This window comes from Gracilinanus agilis, chromosome 5, assembly GCF_016433145.1.
Source record: "Gracilinanus agilis isolate LMUSP501 chromosome 5, AgileGrace, whole genome shotgun sequence".
NCBI lineage: Eukaryota > Metazoa > Chordata > Mammalia > Didelphimorphia > Didelphidae > Gracilinanus > Gracilinanus agilis.
In genome coordinates, this window is record NC_058134.1 from 170,769,189 (window position 1) to 170,791,708 (window position 22,520).

The 22,520-nt window shown below is 38.5% G+C and overlaps 1 protein-coding gene across 1 annotated transcript in view; it reads left to right on the plus strand.

Annotated features, from left to right (window-relative positions):
- Window positions 1–22,520, plus strand: part of SEPHS1 (selenophosphate synthetase 1) — a 42,815-nt gene that overhangs the window by 14,566 nt on the left and 5,729 nt on the right. The window contains exons 5-7 of the mRNA XM_044677847.1: window positions 3,659–3,813; window positions 9,611–9,701; window positions 11,969–12,068. Of these exons, the coding sequence (XP_044533782.1) occupies window positions 3,659–3,813; window positions 9,611–9,701; window positions 11,969–12,068 (346 nt within the window). The remainder of the gene's footprint in view (window positions 1–3,658; window positions 3,814–9,610; window positions 9,702–11,968; window positions 12,069–22,520) is intronic.

Below are 22,520 nucleotides of genomic sequence, written 5' to 3' on the forward strand. Positions count from 1 at the left end.
AGATCTGTCTCACTTATATCTCTGTCCCTTAGTCCAGTGCCTAGCTCATAGTGCTCAATAAATGCTTTTCCTTTCCATTTCATGAGCTTATTAGTAAATTAAATTTAAGAGATTCTGACCTGCTCTTTTTTTTGTCCAGGGAAAGAGAAGGCCAGACTACTGTTAAAAGGGGTTTTCTTAATCTCTCCCTCTGCCTCTTTAAGATACAAGGGAGCAGGGAGATTTCACAGTAAGAGCCCCCTTCTGTAGAGAGTCAGTTGCAGGCTATCAGTTGATGACAATGAGGAGAGTGAGTTACTGGCAGGTGGTGAGTCAGTTGCTGACAGTGAGGGCTAGCAGTTGCGGGGAAGGTGGCTGCTGGGCATGAATTGGTCATTGGGGGTTGGTTGCTGGTATATAAAGATGGACCTGAGCTTACTGAGGGGGCTTTTGTTTTAAGCCTTGAGGGTCTTTTGTCTCTGGGTTCCCTAGAGAGCAGGTGTGTGTCTCTGTCTCTGAGACTAACTGGCAGTTGGAAATAACTGACAGTTGGTATAGAGAAAACGGATTTAAGGAGGTGGAAGGTGATTAATGCTTATTGATTAGCTTAGGTAGGTAGCTAGTTAGTGAATATAATTTAGATAGTGTAGGCAGTTAGGCTGGACTTGGCCCTGGCAAAAAAAGCTGTCCTTGAAGACAGATAGATTTAGGGTTTTTTAGAAATTTTAATTAGGATTAGGATTTGGGGTATAATTATAAGAGTTCTCTCACTTTCCTCCTTTCTATCTCCTATCTGAACTTTCCTCAGAATAAACTAATTGTTTTGTGTTATACCAAACTGCTCTCCTGACCTTTGTTCAAACTCCTATCAAAAATTTTACCCTTCACACTACCAAAAAGGGTTGGAGTTATACTGGGGGCAATGCCTTGCTGTCCCTTTAGGGTGAGAGTGGTCTTATGAACCAGGGGTCCATGGAAAGGGAATGCCCTTCCTTTTCTGTCAAATAATTAGCACACATGTGGTTTTCCTGCTACATACCAGATTAGTAGGCCTAGGCTTGAGCCCTAGCTTTGTCACTTATTAATAACTGTGTCATATTGGGCAGATCCTCAGATGCCTTGGTTTTCTCATCTGTGAACTTTCAGACTGAATTAAATGATCTGAAATGTTCCTCCCAGCTCAGCATTCTGTCCTATGTATTTTGAGCCAAGGATTTGAAGTAAAATAGTCAAGGCAAATCCAAACCCTTTAAAACATGGGAAAGATGAATTGTTACAGATCCTAGGAATAGCTTAAACTTGATAGTAAAGGCTCAGGGTTTGAATCTATACATTACCTAAAGAAGTTAATTGTGAAGAGCCACAAAACAATAGGACCTCATTTTATGTCATCAATATGTTCCCAAGAGACCCTTTGCGTAAGTTGGAAATCATGCTTAATAGCAAATCCCATTATTTAATAAATATTTCTCATACAAATACACCTAGGCAATTCACAACTTTTCTTAGGCTTATCAGAGTTACCAGCATCACTGCTTTTGTACCTTAGGGCCATTATTAATAAAGTAGCATTAATGAAACAAAGAGAAGTACTTTTCTGACTGGGACACAACTTTTACCAGAGAACTCCAGACAAAGACTGATTTGGGAGCTAATGTTTGGTACAAAACAATGTAATGACTCACACTAATACTTCTGAGAGCAAGAGTGAGTATGATTGGGCAAACTTCTGTAAGACTTTACACCACTTGGGAGAATGGTGCCAATTTAGTGTATAATGAAAAAAAATTTTTTTACATATTTTTCTGCCTTTATTTTTTTCAATTGCCAGTCACATATACCTAAATTCACATGTGTTGAGTTCCTATAAAACATGGTCCTACTAAAATAATACATCTTGCCTAAACTCCAAATTCCTTAATTTGCTTTTCAAGGATAGTCATAGTATGCATTCATTCTGCTACTTACCTTAAATGTTCTCACTTATCCATTCCTTCCTCATGATAAATGATCTATGCTTGTACAAATCTCACTGAATTCAAATGCTGTCTCTTTCACGAATTTTTTCTTGAGGCCCAGCTAAAAAGTGGCCTCTCTTCCTATGAACTCCCCATAGCACTTTGTATTTTATTAGAGCACCTATCACATTTTAAAAAATTACATCTTTTTCATCCCTGTATGTTTAGTTATGACCACATTGATATTTTTTGCATGGATTATTACATGTTACTTTTCCAAAGCACTTATAGAATCATAGAATATTGGAGCTGGAAGGGATCTTAGAGCTCATCTAGTCCAACCTGATCATTTTACAGATGAGGAAACTGAGGCCCAGGGGAGGTGCAGTGACTAGCCTAAGGCCACAAAGCTAACAATCACATCTCTTACCTAACTTTACTCTTACATCAGCCCTTTGAGGTAAGTAGGGCAACTCTGTTTTACCTCCATTTTACAGATGAGAAAATTTAGTACAAAGGGATAAAGTATCTTGCTCAAGACGACAAGGCTAATTAAAGGCTTTTAGGTTCCCTTTATTTTAGTGCTAGTCTCCACTAGATCTTATGTAGATTCTTAACACTGGTCCGAAATCCCCTTCCCTTACAAATGAGGACAATGAGACTGAAGATATTGTGTCATGTCTGTCTGAAAATCACCTGGCTAATTTTAAAGCTGGGATTAGAACCCAGGCTTCTCACCTCCTAGTTCTAGACTGTTAATGTCATCCTGGGTCTTAGAGTCAGCATTTAAGAAAGATCTTAGATTGTTCTTTGTGTTAAATGCTCCAGATTTTCTAAGGAATAGTCTTAAAGGCTACAACTACTGAGATAACCTGTGATTTAATAGAACTCATATTGGTGCATTGATTTCCCCATATGAAAGAAACCTGGGGATTAAGGAGCAAAGACCAAAATTAAGATTGCCTACATAGAGCCACTGTCTTATTTGGGTGGGTGGTTTTTTTCTTTGTTAATTTTTTTTGACACCTACTTCCACAATAGCAGCAAAAATCAGTGATAAACTAATTTTTAGTGAGTGGGCCCTTTTTGTGGTATGAAGTAATTAGAATTTTTGAATGAGAAGAGATTTGGTAAATTTTCTAGTCTAGCCTATACCAGAACTTTAATCCTCTACAGCACCCCCTCCCACCCCCAAAGGTGATCTTCAGCTTTCACTTAAGCTCTTTCTGCCCCTACTAGCTCTCTGAGACTAAGGATAGATGAGCTGCTTTTCTGCTTTAGTAGAGGGACTAAGAAGAAAGGTAGCTTCAGCAGAATTTCCCAGCACCAGTGAAGTCATGGATCCTGACTCCCATAAGAAAATAACAACAAAAACTACTACCCAATCAACTCAGTTGTTTCCTTTTGTGATGTGAGGATGAATACATAAAAAAAAAAAAACTGTTGTTATATGGCTTTAACTATGTAACTGTACTATAAATTGTTACCCAGGGCATCTTCCAGCATTTAACAAAATGGTTATGAAGTAACAATTCTTGACTTGTGTTAACTATTTCACCCATTATATGAACTTGAAGGAAATGCCTTTGGAACTTTGTGATTCTTTCTGCACCTGAAACTCTGAACCAGTAGGTTGTCTTCTCCAGGAAATGGAGTTGTCACTAGATTCTCTTTGTTCCCACTGTGCCTTCTCACTTTTAATTTGTTCCTTTAATCCCTAGGAAAGGGACAAAGTGGTGCCCCTAATTATACAGGGTTTTAAAGATGCAGCAGAAGAAGCAGGAACATCTGTAACTGGTGGCCAAACAGTGTTGAATCCCTGGATCGTGTTAGGTGGAGTAGCTACAACAGTCTGTCAGCCCAATGAGTTTATCATGTAAGTTGACCTTTTTGGCAGTCCTGAGCTTTAATCAAGAATGACCCTTTTTTTTTTTAACCCATACTTTCTGCCTTAGAATCAATACTGAGTATTAGTTCCAAGGTAAAAGAGTGGTATGGATTAGGCAATGGATGATAAGTGACTTGCCCAGGGTCACACAGCTAGGAAGTAGCAGAGACTAGATTTGAATCCAGGTCCTTCCATCTCTAGGCCTGGCTCTCAATCCACTGAGCTACCAAACTGCCCCCCAAGGATTATCCTCTAATGTCATATTTCACTTGACATATTTGTTATTCTTTGTTACTACAAGCTACCTTGCCCCTTTTCCAGAAGGAGCAAAAACTCTTCTTAAGACCCTGGTTTGATATCATTCTTAATACCAGATTTATCTTGGTTTTTATGTTAATATTTTACTTTCATGCTTTTCATGATCTATATTTGTTTTTTAAATGAATTTCTCAGAAGACTTTGCTTTTGCAACTTTAAAAACTATATGCCTTAATATGAAAATGTTGTAAAAAGATTGTTGGTTTGATTTTAGTATGTATTTATCAAGTAAGAATATCAACAGGAATTTTGCCACAAGGGTTAACTCTCATGGCCAACTCTCCTGGTGGCCATCAAGAATACTAGAGAGCAGATCAGGCCAAGTCAACAAGCATTAATTAATTGCCTGCTAGTACAGCATCGGGCACTACACAAAGCACTGGAGATACAAAAAGGTCAAAAAACAACCCAGTTTCTCAAGTAACTTACAGCCTAATGGGGAAGGCATCACAAAAACAGCTACACACAGACAATAAGTAAAGAATAAACTGAAATGAAACCACTAGCATTGAGTGGGGTTCAGGAAAGACTTCTTATAAAAGATGGAGTTTTAACTGTGGCCTGGAAGGATCCAGAAGGTGGAGAGGAAGAATTTCAGGCATGGGGTACAGCTAATGAAAATGCAAGAGTCGGGAGACAAAATGTCTTGTGTGAGGAGCAGTCAGGAAGCCAGTGTCACCAAATCACAGAGAATTTGGAGGGGGTAGTAAGGTGTGAGAAGACTGGAAAGAGTAGAAGGGTGCCAAGTAGAAAGGACTTTAAAAACCAAGCAGATTTGATATTTGATCTTGAAGATAATAGAGAGCAACTAGAAATTACTGAATAGAGGTAGAGTGGTGATGTGGTCAGAGTTGGGCTTTAGAAATATCACTTTGAGTAGATGAGAACTGGAATGGGGAGAGACCTGAGGCTGGGGGATTAATCAGAAAGCTACTGCAATAGGTTAGACATGAGATGACAGTGGCCTGGACCAAGGTAGTTTCTGTGTCAGAGGAGAGAAGGAAACTTTATAAAAGACACTGTAAGAAGGTAGAATCAAAAGACCTTGGCAATAAATCAAATATGAGGGTTGAGGAGTCAAGGATGACAACTTAGTTTTGAGCCTAGATACCTGGGAGGATGTTGGACTATAATAGGGGATCAATAATAGGGAAGTAAGAGGGATAGAGTTAATGAGTTCAGTTTTGGATATATTGTGCTTAGGGTATCTATGGGACATCTTGTTTCAGATGACCAGTAGGCAATTGGAGACGTAAGACTGGAGGTCCAGAGAGAGGTTAAAGATGGAAAAATAAATTTGAGGATCATCTGTATAGAGATGATATTTGAATCCATAGGTGCTGATAATATCACCAAGTGAAATAGTATCAGAGAGTAGAGAAGAGGGCCCAGGACAAAAATCTTAGGAGACACCCATTGTTAGTAGGCTGGATGAAAATCCAGCAAAGGAAACAGAATCAGTGAGAGAGGTAGAAAGATAACTAGGAGACATCAGTATATTAGAGAGAAGAGAATGTCCAGAAGAACGTGATTAACAGTAGCAGAGACCATATCAAGGAAGGTGAAGATTGAGAAAAGACTATTATACTTGGAAACTAAGAGATGATCGCTGGTAACTTTGGAGGGAGAAGATTCAGCTTGAAGACAAGCCTAGAAGCCAGACTGTAGAAAGGAAGAAAAAGAGAGAAGAGGAAATGGATGAACCTATTGTAGTTAGGAGTTCAGCTACCAAAGGGAGAGGCATGGACATGTTTACAGGCAGTAAGGGAGCAATTAGTAGACAGGGAACATTGAAACAGTTTGCTGGAAAAGATGAGATGAAATGAGATAATGTGTCTGTATAGAGAGGTTTGCCTTGACAAGGAAAAGGACTCTTTCTTCAAGTCAGATCAAAGTGAAGGAGAAAATGGTGTTCAAAGGCATCTGGAAGACATGAGGTGGCAAAGAGAATAAGATGAGTTTTCAGTGAACATTTTTTCAGTGGAATATCAGGAAAGTTCTTAGCTTAGAGGAGAGAAAATGGGGAATCATGAGAGATTTAAGGAAAGATAAAAAGTTTTGAAAAGCTGCTATGGTAAGTGGGAAAGCATGTTGGTACTGGGGAGGATATGGAAGGATTGCTTTGCCACAGTAAGGGTACTGTCGTGATTGGATAACTAATTTGTGTTAAAGCACGATTCCACAATTTTCTCTAGCTTTCTTCAGCAGTACTTGTGTAGGAATGAAGGAAGCAAATGATGGGAGTAATCCAAGGCCCAAAGATTGGTAGGACAAGTCCAGCAATAGGTTCAGGAGACCTGAGAGAAGAGGTCTGTGCAGAGTTGAACTGATTCATCAAGGAGTTAAGTTGGAAAGAGAGGAGAGTATATAAGCTAGTGCAGAGATGATGACCTGGGAAAGACCTAAGGGATAAAAGCATTAGAGTCACAGGGAGCATGAAGAATGTGGTTAGGGACTGCAATGGAGAGGAAAATGTGGAATGAAACTAAATTAAGATCAAAAAGAGAATTTCAGAGTACACATACATGTAAATGGAACACTTGTGGGTGATGGCAAGATCAAGAAAATGACCATCTATATGTATGGCTGATATAATGTGAACAAAGTAAGTCATATGAGATGACATAAGTTGAAGAATTAAAAGGTATGGGTATGTGAAGGAATATCAGTACATTTTTTTGGAACATTTTTTTTAATTAATTAGAGTATTTTTCCATGCTTACAATCAATATTCATACTCTTTCCCTCTCCTTCCCCCTCCCACCTCCCCTAGCTGATGCACAATTCCACTGGGTTTTACATGTATCATTGATCAAGACCTATTTCCATATTATTAATATTTACACTAGGGTGATTGTTTTAGAGACTACATCCCCAATCATGTCCCCATCGACCCTTGTGATCAAGCATTTGTTTTTCTTCTTTGTTTCTATAGTTCTTCCTCTGAATATGGATAGCATTCTTTCTCATAAGACCCTCAAAGTTGTCCTGGGTCATTGTACTGCTGCTAGTAGAAGTCCATTACATTTGATTGTACCACAGTGTATCAGTCTCTGTGTACAATGTTCTTCTGGCTCTGCTCCTTTCACTCTGCATCAATTCCTGGAGATCATTCCAGTTCACATGGAATTCCTCCAGTTCATTTTTCCTTTCAGCACAATAGTATTCCATCACCAACAAATACCACAATTTGTTCAGCTATTCCCCAATTGAAAGACACCCCTTCATTTTCCAGTTCGCTACCACAAAGAGCATGGCTATAAATATTTTTGTACAAATTTTTTTCCTATGATCTCTTTGGGGTATAAACTCAGAGATGGTATGACTGGATCAAAGGGCAGGCAGTCTTTTAATGCCCTTTGGGCAAGGTTCCAAATTGCCATCCAGAATGGTTGGATCAATTCACAGCTCCACCAGCAATGCATTAATGTCCCAATTTTGCCACATCCCCTCCAATATTTATCACTTTCCTTTGCTGTCATGTTAGCCAATCTGCTAGATGTTAGGTGGTAACTCAGAGTTGTTTTGATTTGCATTTCTCTAATTATAAGAGATTTAGGACACTTTTTCATGTGCTTATTGATAGTTTTGATTTCTTTATCTGAAAATTGCCTATTCATATCCCTTGCCCATTTATCAATTGGGGAATGGCTTGATTTTTTGTACAATTGAATATCAGTACATATAATGAAGTCTCCTAACATGGGAATAAGTGCTAGGGGCAAAGAAAAAAATCATTGAACTTGTTGAGGAAAAGAAAATGTTCTAGAGTTCAATAGGTAACAGCATCCAGAATCATGATTGATCAACATGGAATAAATGAAATGCAAAGGATGAGAGATTTCTGCCTAAAACATAACCACTGACAAATAACTGGCTTGTCTTACCTTAGGATGATACACTTTAAAGGTAAAAGAAGCAACAAGGGAAACTGTTCCATGTTTAATTCTGACCAATAAAGAGGAGCTCTTAGTTGAAAGACAAATGATAGAAACCTTAAAAGGAATTGATAATTACATCTTAGAATTTGTCATAGAAATCGAGAGGAAATTATATCAAGCCTTAGTATGATATGCCCTAGATTTCTGAAGAGCAAATTTGAGGGAGTTCAGAGAAAAGATAGGCAGGATCTGGTGGCCTAAAAGTCTACAAGGGAAGTCATCTCAGGAGTAACAGGAATCTCTTAAGGATGAGATTTCAAAGATGAGGATGGAAACAATTCTTATAGGGGAAGACTACTGAATTTACAGACTAACCTAGATTTGAAAAAGATTATATAAAAGGAAGATGGAAATAGCATTAAGTAACTGAGAGTTAATGCAAGGGAATACACAGAGGTGTCAAGCTCACATAGAAAAGAAATCCCAGGGAGACTGCATATTGACTTGGAAAACTGTAAATCAACATTATCAGTATGATATTGTTCTTTTATTTATTTTGTTATATTTCCCTATTACATGTTAATCTAACCTAGGTAGTATAGAATGTGAACCTGACACCTCTGATATACAGTATTTTCTGAAGCATTAAAATTCATAATGAGCTGAGGCTGCCTGTGAATACTAGGGACAATGTATTCCTTTTCATCCTATATGATGATGGTCCGTAACTCCCCATAAATCTTTCATAAAGGATTTATCCATTCATTAGAAACCTTCCTTTTTTTCTTTTAATATCTTGGGGGAATTTAATAAATTACTCATACTCATTCTCTGTTCTGTCATTCTCAATACATGACTAGCCAACCTTCTTTTCTGGTCATTCATTCCTTGATCCAGTCTCACGCTACTTCTCAAATGCAGATTGTCAGTGATACTTACACCCACCATGTATATTTCCATTAACCTTTTGAGTTAACTATAGTCTTAGTTTTTAATTTGTAATGTTCTATAATTCACAGGCATTTAGTAGCAATGAAACTCTGCCTAAAAGTACTGGATTTTTTATATGGCTACATAGATATATCAGGATTGAGGGAATATATCCAATTGATTTGAGAAGAAATTTTAGAGAAAATTGCCTTTTCCCCTCTCCCTGCCCTAACCCTAAATGAGAATTAATTAGAATAAGATCTAGTGGACAGGAAGAATTATTAATAAAAAATAGCCTTTTGTACTATGCCTCTAGGGGCTCAGAACTGAGTGATTTATTTTTTTCTTGTAAACCTAGCCAGATGGGAAGTACCTGTTTTCTCAATCTCATTGGATGCTCTGCCTTTGTTTGGACTTTTGTCATTTTTTGAATCATTGCCTCCTAATTTTTAAAAAATTCTTTGCCTTGCCTTCTCTATGGTTTTTTAAAGAAAAAATTTGGGAAAAATATATACATTTATATTTGTAAAAAAAAGATGATATTAATATCATTTGTGTGTGTGTGTGCACGTGCATGTATGCATACATATGTGCACTCATAGATACACTTAAGTGGAAGTGAACTTTGTTAGTGATTTAGCTGTCTTTTTCTTTAGGCCTGATAATGCAGTACCAGGAGATGTCCTTGTGTTGACAAAACCCCTGGGAACACAAGTAGCCGTAGCTGTGCATCAGTGGCTGGATATTGTAAGTAAACCACTAGGTGTGTGTATACACAAGTGTACTTGTGTTTTTGTTTTTGTTTTTAATTAAAATGTAAGCTTGATATGTGGGATCAGGGTAAGTTAGGGGAAAATAACAATTTGAGTATATCAGTTAGACTCTTGCTTTAATTGAGTATGTAAATATTGCTTTATTCCATATATGCTACATTGTGCTTATACACAAATGTATCTATAGTGGATCCTGATTCCTTTCTATAAGATGGCTGATTTTGGAGATCAGGGCAAAAAACACCCTGTAAGGCAAGCACTTCTGTAGTATTAATTTCAGCTTTTAGCAAGTCTTTTAAATGTCATCTTTTTGTTTTACTCATAGAAATGATAATACTATAGGTTAAGCTCTGTTAAAACAAACTCTTTTGTCCATATTCTTTTGTTCCATTAGAATCTTGCTGTATTAACTATTGTTTGAAATAAGCATACCATAGACAAGGGTCTAGAATTTTTTTTTTAAGCAGAAAGGGTTTGTGTGCGTGAAGGTATATGTGTATATATTTTGGTCATCTTAGGGACATCTTGTATTTCATTCAAAAAGCAATGAGATTTAAGATGTTCATTAAACTTGACCTTTTGTGTATCAGGCTGAACTAGGACCAGTGGCAATCAAGATCATTTTAGTCCTTTCTCCCCCTCCCCCTACTAGTAAAATAAGAGCATTTGATGTGTAAGCCACTAGTGGAGAATAAATCTAGAATACCAAGATATTTCTCTGGAGTCACTTCTCCACTGAGCCAAAGCCATGTTTTATTTCATATCAGTTCTTTCATTGGTGTAACAATTCACAAATTAATAAGATCATTGCAGATTCTCAGACATCTTGGAAGTTTTAATTTTCCTCACCTGTCACTTGAAGCCATATCAGTCCTGAAGAACAGTTGAAAGAGAGAAATAAATAATTTTGTATTATTCATCAACAAGGTATATCATGGTTTGAGAGGCAGAGCAAGGATTCTCCTGTGACTGCAACATTCATTTGTCATTTCTCCTGTCCTCATTCATGATAATAAATAAGAGCTTAGCTATCATGTATCTCCATTTCTCTATCAGACTGAGAGAGCATAACAGTAGTACCTTTTGTCGAATTCCTTTTACATAAAACATCTTCCAGGTCTTCAGTGTTTTACCAAGAAACTTGTAAAAATATAATAAGCTGAGGATATCTGGCATCTTCTCCCTCTGAGTCTTGCCTTCCTTGTCCCTTATCCTTTTACAATTTAGCTATAGTAGAAAAACATTACATTCTTATCCTCACTGAGGTCCCACAAAATTCAGTTACATTGATATGTGGCCGACCTAAAGGGTCAGGAGAATATATTTTCTCTGTTGAAGTTAGTAGGAGCTTTGCTTTGCCAAGTTCCCATGAGATAAGAATAAGAAAGAAAGAAAGAAAGAAAGAAAGAAAGAAAGAATGAAGATCTTTTCTCTTAATACAACTCCTTTGGACACAGAGATCATCCATGAGGAGTAGGGGTATGTGTGTGTGTACACAGAGATCATCTGTGAGGGTGGTGTGTATGTGTTTATATGTACAGAAATCATCCAAGAGGAGTGTATGTGTGCACATGGGTGTTTACTCTGATAGAAACTTTGCTTTCTTTTGACCAGTGAGCTTAGTCCATCAAAATGATTATCATTGGCAATTTCATTCAAACTTATATAAACAAGAGTAGACCAGTAAACTGCCCTAAATGTACAGTAAAGGAATTTTAAGCACCCATTGGGTAGTCCTAACAAAAAAGAAGAGAACCAGCCATTTAATGAGAGTAATGGGGAGAAAAGTCAACTGAAGTTTTGACGTGATTGAGAATGTGATTTGCACCCCCCATTAGAGGGGAGCTACAACCCTGTATTTAACACCCACCTTTTCTTGCCTACACACTGCAGCCAGTATGTTCTTCTGCCAGGACACCTGAACAGTCAGTCGCTGGTCTTACATATCCTGTGAGCTGCAATATCTGATTACAAAAGGGTGAGTTGAGGGAGGGCAGGCTTTCATGATGGAGTGTCTGATGGACACTTCAAAATACTGGTCATAGAAAAAAATTATTAGGAAGCCAAAAAACTTATACTTTATAAACAGCTACATAAGTAAAAACCTCTGGAATAAAGAATGTCTGAAGGTTTCAATGCAAATAAATAAATACATAAATAACTCTCTTTGTCACAGGTTGAAAGCAAAGAAAATGAATGGCATATGTCTCTTTTCTTTTTTGTTTTAAAACTTCCTATTAGCCAGAAAAATGGAACAAAATTAAGCTTGTGGTCACCCAGGAGGATGTGGAACTGGCATATCAAGAAGCAATGATGAACATGGCAAGGCTCAACCGAACAGGTAGGGGGAAGGGGAGTCTGTTGTGTCTTGATTTCAAGAAAGTCACTCACTGGAACTTTAAAAAGACCCACAAAATGTGTAAGGCTCCACAGTATAGTTGTTAGCCTTCACCATCCTTGTACCTAAAGATCCCTAAGTAGAGAAGGATAAGAAATCAACATGGTTTATGATGATTTTTGTGGAATTGCCTTCATTCCGGGTAAATGCTATTTGCAAACCTGAGTGTGTGTGTGTGTGTGTGTGTGTGTGTGTGTGTGTGTGTGTGTGTGTGTGTGTGTGTATGTGTGTGTAAAGTTATGTGAACAAGAAGATAGCATATGTTCACCTGGCTGTTCATCCAGATTGATTTTCCTCTTGCTTGTTTTTGGGGGTATGGTTAATAAAACTCAGTATGTAGAGAACCGAGAATATTGAAAACTTCAGTCATCCATAGGAGTTTTAACATAGTTTTTTTTTTATGTTCACCTGGCTGTTCATCCAGATTGATTTTCCTCTTGCTTGTTTTTGGGGGTATGGTTAATAAAACTCAGTATGTAGAGAACTGAGAATATTGAAAACTTCAGTCATCCATAGGAGTTTTAACATAGTTTTTTTTTTTTTAGGTAAATTGGAATAGGGATGTTTGGTTTGTTTTTAAGTTTTGATATGTAGGCACAGTATTTTTCCTGGACTCTATCATAGATCGGATATTTATCCATTGTAACTCCTAAGAAAGTTCAGAGTTTTATTAAATAAGTCATTAAATTCAGTTTAACCAACATTTACTGTGCCTTATGTATAAAATGGTATAGTAAGCTCTGGGGAAGATACTAAGATAAATAACCTCCCTAATTCCTTCCCCACAATAGCTGTTATAAAGCTTTTCCAAACTTCTCAAATATCCATCATAATCATCACTCCTTACACTTAATAGCAGTTAGTTCACTTCTTGTTGCACTGAGAAGATAAAGGCCATTCAAGAGTACATCCTTTGCTTTTTTTTTTTTTTAATTTTTAATATTTTTTTCAGAAAAATTTTCCACGGTTACTTGACTCTTGTTTTTACTTTACCCTTCACCCCCCCTTTCACACCCCCCCCCCATATCCAATGCACATTTCCACTGTGTTTTTTTTTTTAACTTAAACTTCTGTGTATTAGCTCCTTAGTGGAAGAGTGGTAAGGGTGGGCAATGGGGGTCAAGTGATTTGCCCAGGGTCACACAGCTGGGAAGCGTCTGAGGCCGGATTTGAACCTAGGACCTCCCATCTCTAGGCCTGACTCAATCCACTGAGCTACCCAGCTGCCCCTATTTCCACTGGTTTTAACCTGTGTGATCAATCAAGACTTATTTCCATATTATTAATAGTTGCATTGGTGTGGTCATTTAGTGTCACATCCCCAACCATGTCTGCATCAACTCATGTGTTCAAACAGTTGTTTTTCTTCTGTGTTTCCACTCCTGCAGTTCTTCCTCTGAATGTGGGTAGCGTTCTTTTCCATAAATCCCTCAGAATTGTCCCGGGTCGTTGCATTGCTGCCAGTACAGAAGTCCATTACATTCTATTTTACCGCAGTGTATCAGTCTCTGTGTACAATGTTCTTCTGGCTCTGCTCCTTTCACTCTGCATCAATTCCTGGAGGTCTTTCCAGTTCACGTGGAATTCCTCCATTTTATTATTCCTTTGAGCACAATAGTATTCCATCACCAGCATATACCACAATTTGTTCAGCCATTCCCCAATTGAAGGACATCCCCTCGTTTTCCAGTTTTTTGCCACTACAAAAAAACACGGCTATAAATATTTTTGTACAAGTCTGTTTATCTATGGCCTCTTTGGGGTACAAACCCAGCAATGCTATGGCTTTCATTCCTCTCTCCATTCTCTCTTCCTTTGCTTTGATTTCAGAAGCAGTATCCCTTTTTTGCCTGAACATTTGATCCTATTTCTTCCCATCACTTCTAGCACTTTGTTCCAACAGCTTTCTATTTCACCACTCTTTGGTTTTTTCTTTTCTGCTGGCTTCTTCCCACCTGCCCACAGATATTCTCAGGTCATCCCAAACCTAGAGATTAGCCAAAAAATATCCTGTCCTTTGGTCATCCTCCATTCAGCTTCCATTGTGCCTCTTTCTTCCCTATCCTGCTAATCATATTGAAAATGTTCTCACTTCCTTATACCTCCACTTTTCCCTTAACCTCTTGCAATCTTGCTTTTGTCCCCTGAAAACCACAGTTTCCTTTTTCAGTGCTCCCCATTGATCTCATTACTGGTTCCCACCAGTGGCCTTTCCCCTCAATTCTTATTGTCATTAAGCACTTGTAGAATTTGGCATAGTTATTTAACTACTACTCCTTTGACTTCAGAGGCATCCACAATCTCAAAGGATATGTTATCTCCTTTAAATGGAATGTAAACCTCTTGAGGGCAAGGAATATTTGATTTGGGTCTTTATATCCCCAGTGCTTTATACATAACCATTTACTAATTTTTAGTAATCTCACTATACCTGCCTACTGCCCCCTGGTAAATCTCCACTTGTCCTCTAAAACCCACCTCAAACACTACCCCCATGAGCTCTTCTGAGATTCTTTCCCATCAGGAACAGCCTTTCCCTCTGACTCTATGTCACACTTTGTTCTGACTCTTCCCTCTCAGTATTGTGTATTATGGTGGTTGTGTTTGATCTATTAGACCAGTAATGTTAAACCTTTTAGAGACCATGTGCCATGCCCTGGCCCCAGAGATTGCATGCTGTGCTCTGCCCAGCCAGGTGACCCATCCCTACCCCACACAGGGGAAGGAGGAAGTGCTCCCATTGGGCTGCTGGATGGAGGGGTGGGTGAAGTGAGGAATGTCCTCAGCAAATGGAGAGAGGGAGAGTGGAGTGGCCTGAGTGCTCTGCTGCCTGTGAGCCGCCCACCTTCCCCCCTCTGTACTCCTATTGGCTGCTGGGCGGAGGAGTGGGGAATGTGAAAAATGAGGGGAGGGGGGAGAGCACACACTCTGTGTACCATCTTTGGCACCCGTGCCATAGGTTTGCCATCACTATATTAGACTATTTGTTTGATGACGGTGGGAATCATGTCTTGTCTCAATTTCCACCTTTTCCCAAGCCTAACACACTGATATGCATACAAATACTTGCTTTATAAATGTTTGTTTAATTAACTAAGACATGAACCTTTTCCTAGAGTTGATGTCTGTTAGAGTTAATATTTCAGTCAACAAACATTTTTATGCATTCTGTGTGCCAGGTCTTATGCTTGGTGCTGGGGATACAAAGACAGAAAAATGAAACCAGTCCTATTTCCAATTAGTTTACATTCTCTAGGGGGAGAAAGCACACATATGTACTGTGTTTATAGAATAAATGCATAATAAACACTAGGGAATTTAGTGAGGAAGGACTCCAGTAGCTGAAATCATGAGAGGCTTCTTGCTTGAGTTGGTTCTTGAAGTAGGAAAAGGAATCCATAAAAGCAAAGTTGAATAGGAAAAGCTCAAGCACTGTGCCAGGAACTGAGGATACAAGTGCCAAGAAGGAAACTGTCTACTCTCAGTACATTCTGGGTCTCTGGAAAGGTAGGTTGGGCCTGTGTTGTGAAAAACATTAATAGCCAATCAAAGGAATTTATATTTGATCCCAGAGGCATTAAGAAGCCAATGTAAGTCATTGAGTACGGGAATAATATGGTCAGGCCTACGTTTAAGAAAAATCTTTTTTCTAGTTTTGTCAAGGGATAAATTAATACAGGGCCAGGATAAATGATGAAACATGTTACCCAGAATGAGGCATATATATTAAGTAGCCATTATAGCAGTCAAGGCAAGAATCAAGGAAGACCCAAACTAAGACAATGGCTGTATGAGAAATGTGAGAACAGTATGAATGAGAGAGGTTGTAAAACTAAAAACAGCAAAATTTGGCAACTGACTGGCTATATGAGATATTGCCAGACTTGTAAAGCTAGTATATTTGAAGGTTGATGGTTCAAATGAAGTAGAGGATTTTGAAAGAGGAGGAGGAACAGTAGGATTTATTTATGCTGAGAGTAAGGTGGCACTAGCATATGAACCTTTATGTCCTTCTAGAGCAGTTTAATAAAGTTCTAATACTCTGGCGTCATGGACAGCTAGCTCTAGGGGCCCTGCATATTAAAGGGGAAGCCAGCACTGTGTGGTAGAAAGAGCCCTTGGACTTGGCATCCATAAACTGAAGGAGCCAGACTAGGGGAGCACCTGCCAGCTCCACATCCTCAGGTACTTATTGAATGACTGTCTCATCTGAATATTATATAATATCTCCCAAGACTGTGGCCAAGTGGGAAAAGAGCCCTAAGCATGGAGTCAGACAACTTGGGTTTGTGTTCTGCCTCTGCCACTAGCTGACTTTGTGCCTTGAGTCTAACTCTTCATCTCCCTGGACTTCAGTTCCCTCTTTTGTAAAATGATGGTTTTTAACTAGGTGATTTGAACATTCCCACTAGCTCTAATACTTTGTGATAAGTTTTTTGCAACCTCGAGATCCTATGTAGATTAGTGCGATCGTTTTATGTACCTCAAAATGTCAAAAATGGTGCTACACCAAATATAAATGGCAAGTTGTTTATGAGACTGATAAAAAATGAAACCATGATTTGCCTTTAATTCTGCTTAAAAATGTGTTAATAAAGCAAGATAATGAGTTTGCTTACCTACAAAGTGGGGAGACTAGATTGGTTGAATCAGTAAATCAGTCAATAAACGTTTCTTAAGCACCTACTATATGTCAGGCATTTTTCTAATAAGCACAAAGGATACAAATAGAGGCATGAAACATTTTTAGCCCTTAAGGAGCTTACAGTCTAGTGGAGGAAGGCAACACATTAAAGGAGCTGAAAAGAGAGGAGATTAGCCATGGAGGGGACCTGATGAAATTCTGTAGCTGAGGCAGGATACAATCAGAGGAGGTATGAGTTAGTGTTGAATTCATCTTGCACAATGATGAGATTCTGAGCAGCTGGAAATCCAGAGTGTAGCCAGGTAGGAAATGATGAGATGATGAAGTGCCTTCCTTATATAGTAAAGGACTTTATTGGTGCTCTCCAGTGTCCATTCTCCACTCTCTCCTCTGAAACAGAAGGTGTGCTGAGGATTTCATCTTATAGAATTATGAGTTCCTAATGATCATGTAATCAGGAGAGCAGCCAGGTGGAAATAAATGAATTGACATCCAAACTTACATCAGATCTAAAATTCTATAATTCAGATGTCCTTGAAGTTTCAGGAAAGATGCAAATGAAATAAAGAATTTTTGCTGCCCCTAGTTTTTGCACAATAATTTTCAGTTAATTAGAATGTATTAACACTTACATATTAGTTTTTGATTCCTTGATTTGAGGTATGTAAATGAGTAATTCCAATCTTATCATTCCTTACATCATTCCATTTTCTCTCATGACCTTTACTGGAATATAATAAGAGTTTTTGGTTGCTGCTATTGTTGTTTTATTGCTATTTTAGTGACTTTTTATAATTAAAGCCATTTCGCTGTTTTGTGTATATAGTTATTATAACCTCTACCAAGACAAGAGCTATTTAAAAAAACTATGAATGAAACAGAAAAATTAAAGAATAATAAAGCTGTCTCCTAAAGAGGGGTAGCAGTGCATGGTAAAGATAATAACTTGATTTCTAAGTCAGGGATTCATTATCCTCAGTTGGCCAATTTCCCTCTAATGTAACCTTCCACCTATTCTGTATCTTGGATATGCATATTTTTAATATGCATGTTGTCTCCTTTGTTAAAATTTAAGTTTCTTGGGATCAAGGGCTGCATATGTGTTTGCATTTTATTTGTATTCCCAGCACCCAACAAAATCCAGCACCTAGTAAATGCTTAATAATGCTTGGTGATTGATTGTTTGATGAACCTTAGTTTATACTTAAGGTATACCATATTTCAATGTTAGAATCAAGAATGAAGCACTGGCTCATTTTTTTTCAAGTCTTACAACTTTCCAAAAAAAAAAAAAACAAAGCAAGAGTTAGTAATAAAGTGTTTTGTTTTCGTTTTTAATATTTAGCACAAAAAAAAACCATTACAAAACATTTTCTGTATTCACATAGCATTGATCATATATTGTAGCTGAGAACTGAGGTCATGCTTTTAGATCCTCTGAGAAAAGTGAAGTAAATATATGAAGTTATAGGAATCTTTGTTAAGGCAACTATCACTCAGCTACTCTTTTCTCTCTCTTATTATTTTCTTCCATTCTGTGTCTTCACAAATTAGTTTATTTTTTTTATTTTAAAAATTATATATTTTATTCCATCAGCAAAAATCCAACTTCTCCCTCTTATCCCAAACCCCTCCCCTAATTGAGAACAACAACAACAACAAAAAAGAAGTTTCTGCATTGGCCACATGCAAAAAATTTTCTCAATTTACTCTCTCAGGAGATAGGTAGTATATTTCATCTCTGGTCCTTTGGAATTATGTCTGAACATTAACACTGATTATAGTCCCCAGTTCTTTCAAAGTGACTTGTCTTTACCATAGTATTGTCATTGTATAAATTGTCCTTTTGTTTCTGTCTGCTTTACTCTATTATATAAGTTCAATTAAATCTTCCTAGGTTTCTCTAAAGGTGTCTCCTTTATCTTTCCTTACAATACAATAATATTCCATCTCATTTATATGTCATAACTTGTTCATCAATATCCCTAATTTTATGGGCATTACCTCAGATTTCCATTCCTTGATATGTGCATCTTTAGCTAAAGTTTATTTTGTTTGAACTAATCCCTCCCTTAATCATTTTTCCCTCTAATTCCCCCTCTCCTTTGTAATGAATATGGGAGCATATCCATGCCATGGAAAAGCTCAAGGCACTAAACTCTATCAACGCAGGCCCTAGGTATCCCTAATCATGACAAACCATTCTTACTCTATGTTCATGAAGATAAAAGGATTGCTTCCAGTGTTCTTACACAATCATTTGGGAATACACTCAGACCCATTGCATATTATAGCTCAAAGCTAGATCCAGTCATCTTTGGAATGCCAAGCTGTTTAAGAGCTATTCCTGCTATAGCCATCATGGTGAGAAAATCAGCTTCCTTGGTATTAGAGGGTGAGCTGAGAGTATTTTCCCCACATCAAGTGGAACCTACACTCAGGAATATTACTCTCCAAGCTTTCACTTCCCAAAGGTTATCACAATACCAAGCAATCCTGTTGGCTAATGAAAACATCACATTTCACCGGTGCAAAAGTTTAAATCCTGCAACTCTGATTCCTGATCTACCTCTAGAAGGAGAAAGTTTACACAGCTGTGAAGATGCACTTGACACTCTTCAAAGATGGGTCATCTTACATGGTAGACAATCAGAAATTTACCGGTATGGCAGTAGTCTCAGCCACTGAAACCCTTTGGTACTCATCTCTTCCATCTACAATGAATGCTCAAGGGGCAGAGTTACTAGGTTTGACTCATGCTCTCCAATTAGCTAAGAACAAGAGAGTCAATATCTTTACAGACTCTAAATATGCTTTTGGTGTGGTGCATCATTCTGGGGAACTCTGGAAAAATCATGGCTCTATAACTTCCAACGGCAAGCAGATAGCGTATGGCAATTTAATAAATGAGCTATTGCAGGAGCTCCAATTACCATCCCAAATCTCTGTAATTCATTGCAAAGGCCGTAGTAAGATTCAAGGGCCAGTAGCATCAGGGAATAGAAGAGCCGGACATCACAGCCAAATTTGGGGTGAAGTATGGACCAATTTCAGTCCTGAACTTGTCTTTGGTGGATGAAGTTGATCTGAAAAATGCCTATTCACCAAAGGAAGTGAAGGATTGGAAAAAACATCATGGTGCATACTTAGCTAATGGAGTTTGGCTCGGAGCAAATGGAAAACCTATTTTGCCTAAATTTCTGTACTATTTGCAATGCTTTACATCAAAAAGGGCATTATGGAAGTCTGGTTCTAGCAGACTCCATCCTCAGGAATTGGAATGCAAATGGAATAACTGAAGTTGAAATGAGAGTGTGCCAGAGGTGTAGAATTTGTATGCAGTATTACCAAGCTACGTGCATCTTGTAATATAGAAAATCATACTGCCATATTTTCATGGGGCAAGTTGGCAGTTTGCCCTAGTTAGAATATAGAACTTGGCATGAGCCAGGGGGCAGGTGGCACCTGGCAGTTGGAGCCAGGTTATATAAGAGCTTGCAGATCCCTGGCTACTTCACTTCTCATTTTTCCTTTTACCTCTTGGGTTTTCTGAGGCACTGGGAGGTGGGAGTGAGTGGGAATTAGTTTTCTTAGGCTAGTAGGATCAAAGTATCACTGCAGGCCAAATTGAAAATATCATCTGAATCACCAACTATTCTTTTATCAAGAGATTAGTTTGTTTATCAACAAAAGTGACCACTTTATTTCTTGACCCAGGGCTTATCCCTTGGGTCAGCTGAAGACCATATCAGGAAATCCTTCAACATCTTAAAACTTAGATTTAAGAAGGTAGCTGTTAGCTAGTTCTTAGTTTTACCTAAACCTCTTTCCAATCCCCTTTACCTAAACTTGATTATCAATAAACTCTTAGCTTTAATCCAAGAACTAGTTGTTTGCTTACCTTCATCTAAAGCCTAATAGGGATAGCTGCTTGAATATTCTAAGTGCTACAGCAGAGATAAACTCCATTACTGTGGACAGGAAATGCCACATCTCCCTTCCTGTCTCACTTCTAGAAACACCAATAAGAAGTCACTTCCTTAGCAGGACAGGGGCTGTAGAACATTCACCTTAAAGGAGCTTGGTGCCTAGCAAAGGAGAGTTTCACCTATCTTTCTGCTAGCCTAGGACTGAATCTTCGATTCATTCATATTCTCTTTCAAGTCCGCCCCTGGTACTGGCCCATACCATCCTCTCTATAGCTAGCTCCTCCTCCTGCTATTATCATTACTAGCTACAGCCCCTTATTCATTACAGTAGATGTTTCAGTCATTCTTTTCTTCTAGGTTTATGTCTGGACTGTCCTTGTCGCCCTTCTTATGGCAGGATTTTTAAAATTTGCTCTTCCCAACTACTTTCTGACTTCAGACTTGATGTCAGGGCCAGGCTCTACACACTTCTGGAGGAAGGTTTAGGCTTATCCTGTTATGTTATTCTCGGATATCAGGGATAGCTCAGCCAAGGGACCTGCAGGCTGGTCTCCATAATGACAATCTATTGTTGGGTTCTCTTTGACTTACTTTTTTTCCCAAATTTTAGCAGCCAGACAAATAGGCTTAACTACTAGTTTTATGTTTAAGTTAGGCTCTGTTCCCAGGGTGTGGGGAGTGATGCTTCAGATTTCAGGATTTTTTGTTTTTATTATTTCCTGGGCCCTACTTAATTCTTCCAATTTCTATAATCCAGGGCCAGGTGTAGTTAGTATCTGTTCCCCTCAGCTCAGACACCAGTCTGTAATTGACTTAGGTTTCTCCAACTAGTTATTTCCTGGCAGTTCTGCCTCTGCAGGCAGACAGCTTGCCTCCCCAGGGATGGCAGCCAGGGATTCCACTCTCCTGTGAATGACCACAGACATCAGGGTCCCCGCCCTTCAACAACCACACTTACCAGTGTGTGCTTCCTCTTTGCTTCTGCTCTCCCAAAGCTGCATCCTGGGACAGAGCTGGTGTCTGATCACTACACTTGGGCCTCTGAAGTCCTTCTCTATTCAGTGGTCAACCTCCAGCTGTGAGTGAGTGGGAAACCCAGAGCCAAGGCAGTCCCACACAGGTGCTCCCAGGGCTCATTGCCTGTGGATTCCAGCAGTGGCCACCACTGGGATTCAGATTCCCAGGTCAGGCAGTCAAGGTGGATTCTGGATTCCTTGGTGCTTGTACCAGGGTGCCTGCACCATCAAGTGATGCCAAGGCCATAGATATCAGAGAACCTTTTCCAAGTTATCCCTGGCTGCTTTGCTTCACTCCCAATTCTTCTCCATGTTCCCTCTTTTAGCATTGATGCTATGTAGTTATTTCTAACTGGAGGGTAGAGGGGTATGGAGGGCTCAGTAATCTCCCCCATCTTCCCATAATCCCTTTTCCAGTATGTTGCTTTTTTAATCAGCAGTTTATCCTTTCTTTTTGATTAAAAGACAGCTTTTTCGAATAATGGTTAGAATATTTGAAGTCAAGAAGGACCTGAGTTTGAATCTTATTTTAGGCTCTTACTACATGTATGCTTTGTTCAAGTTATTTAACTTCTCTCAGACTTAACTTCCCTCATTTGTAAAACAGGGATAAGACCACCTACTTCACTATTTTTACTATAACATGTTGCTTTTGGGGCTTGTGACCATTTGGTATTTTTCTTTGCTGTTTTGGAAGTAGATCTTTTTATTTGTTGTTGTGAGTTGTTATGAGGCTCAAATGAGCCACTTTTTGCGGACTTTAAAATGCTATATAAATTTAGTTATTAATTTTTAAGTTATCTGC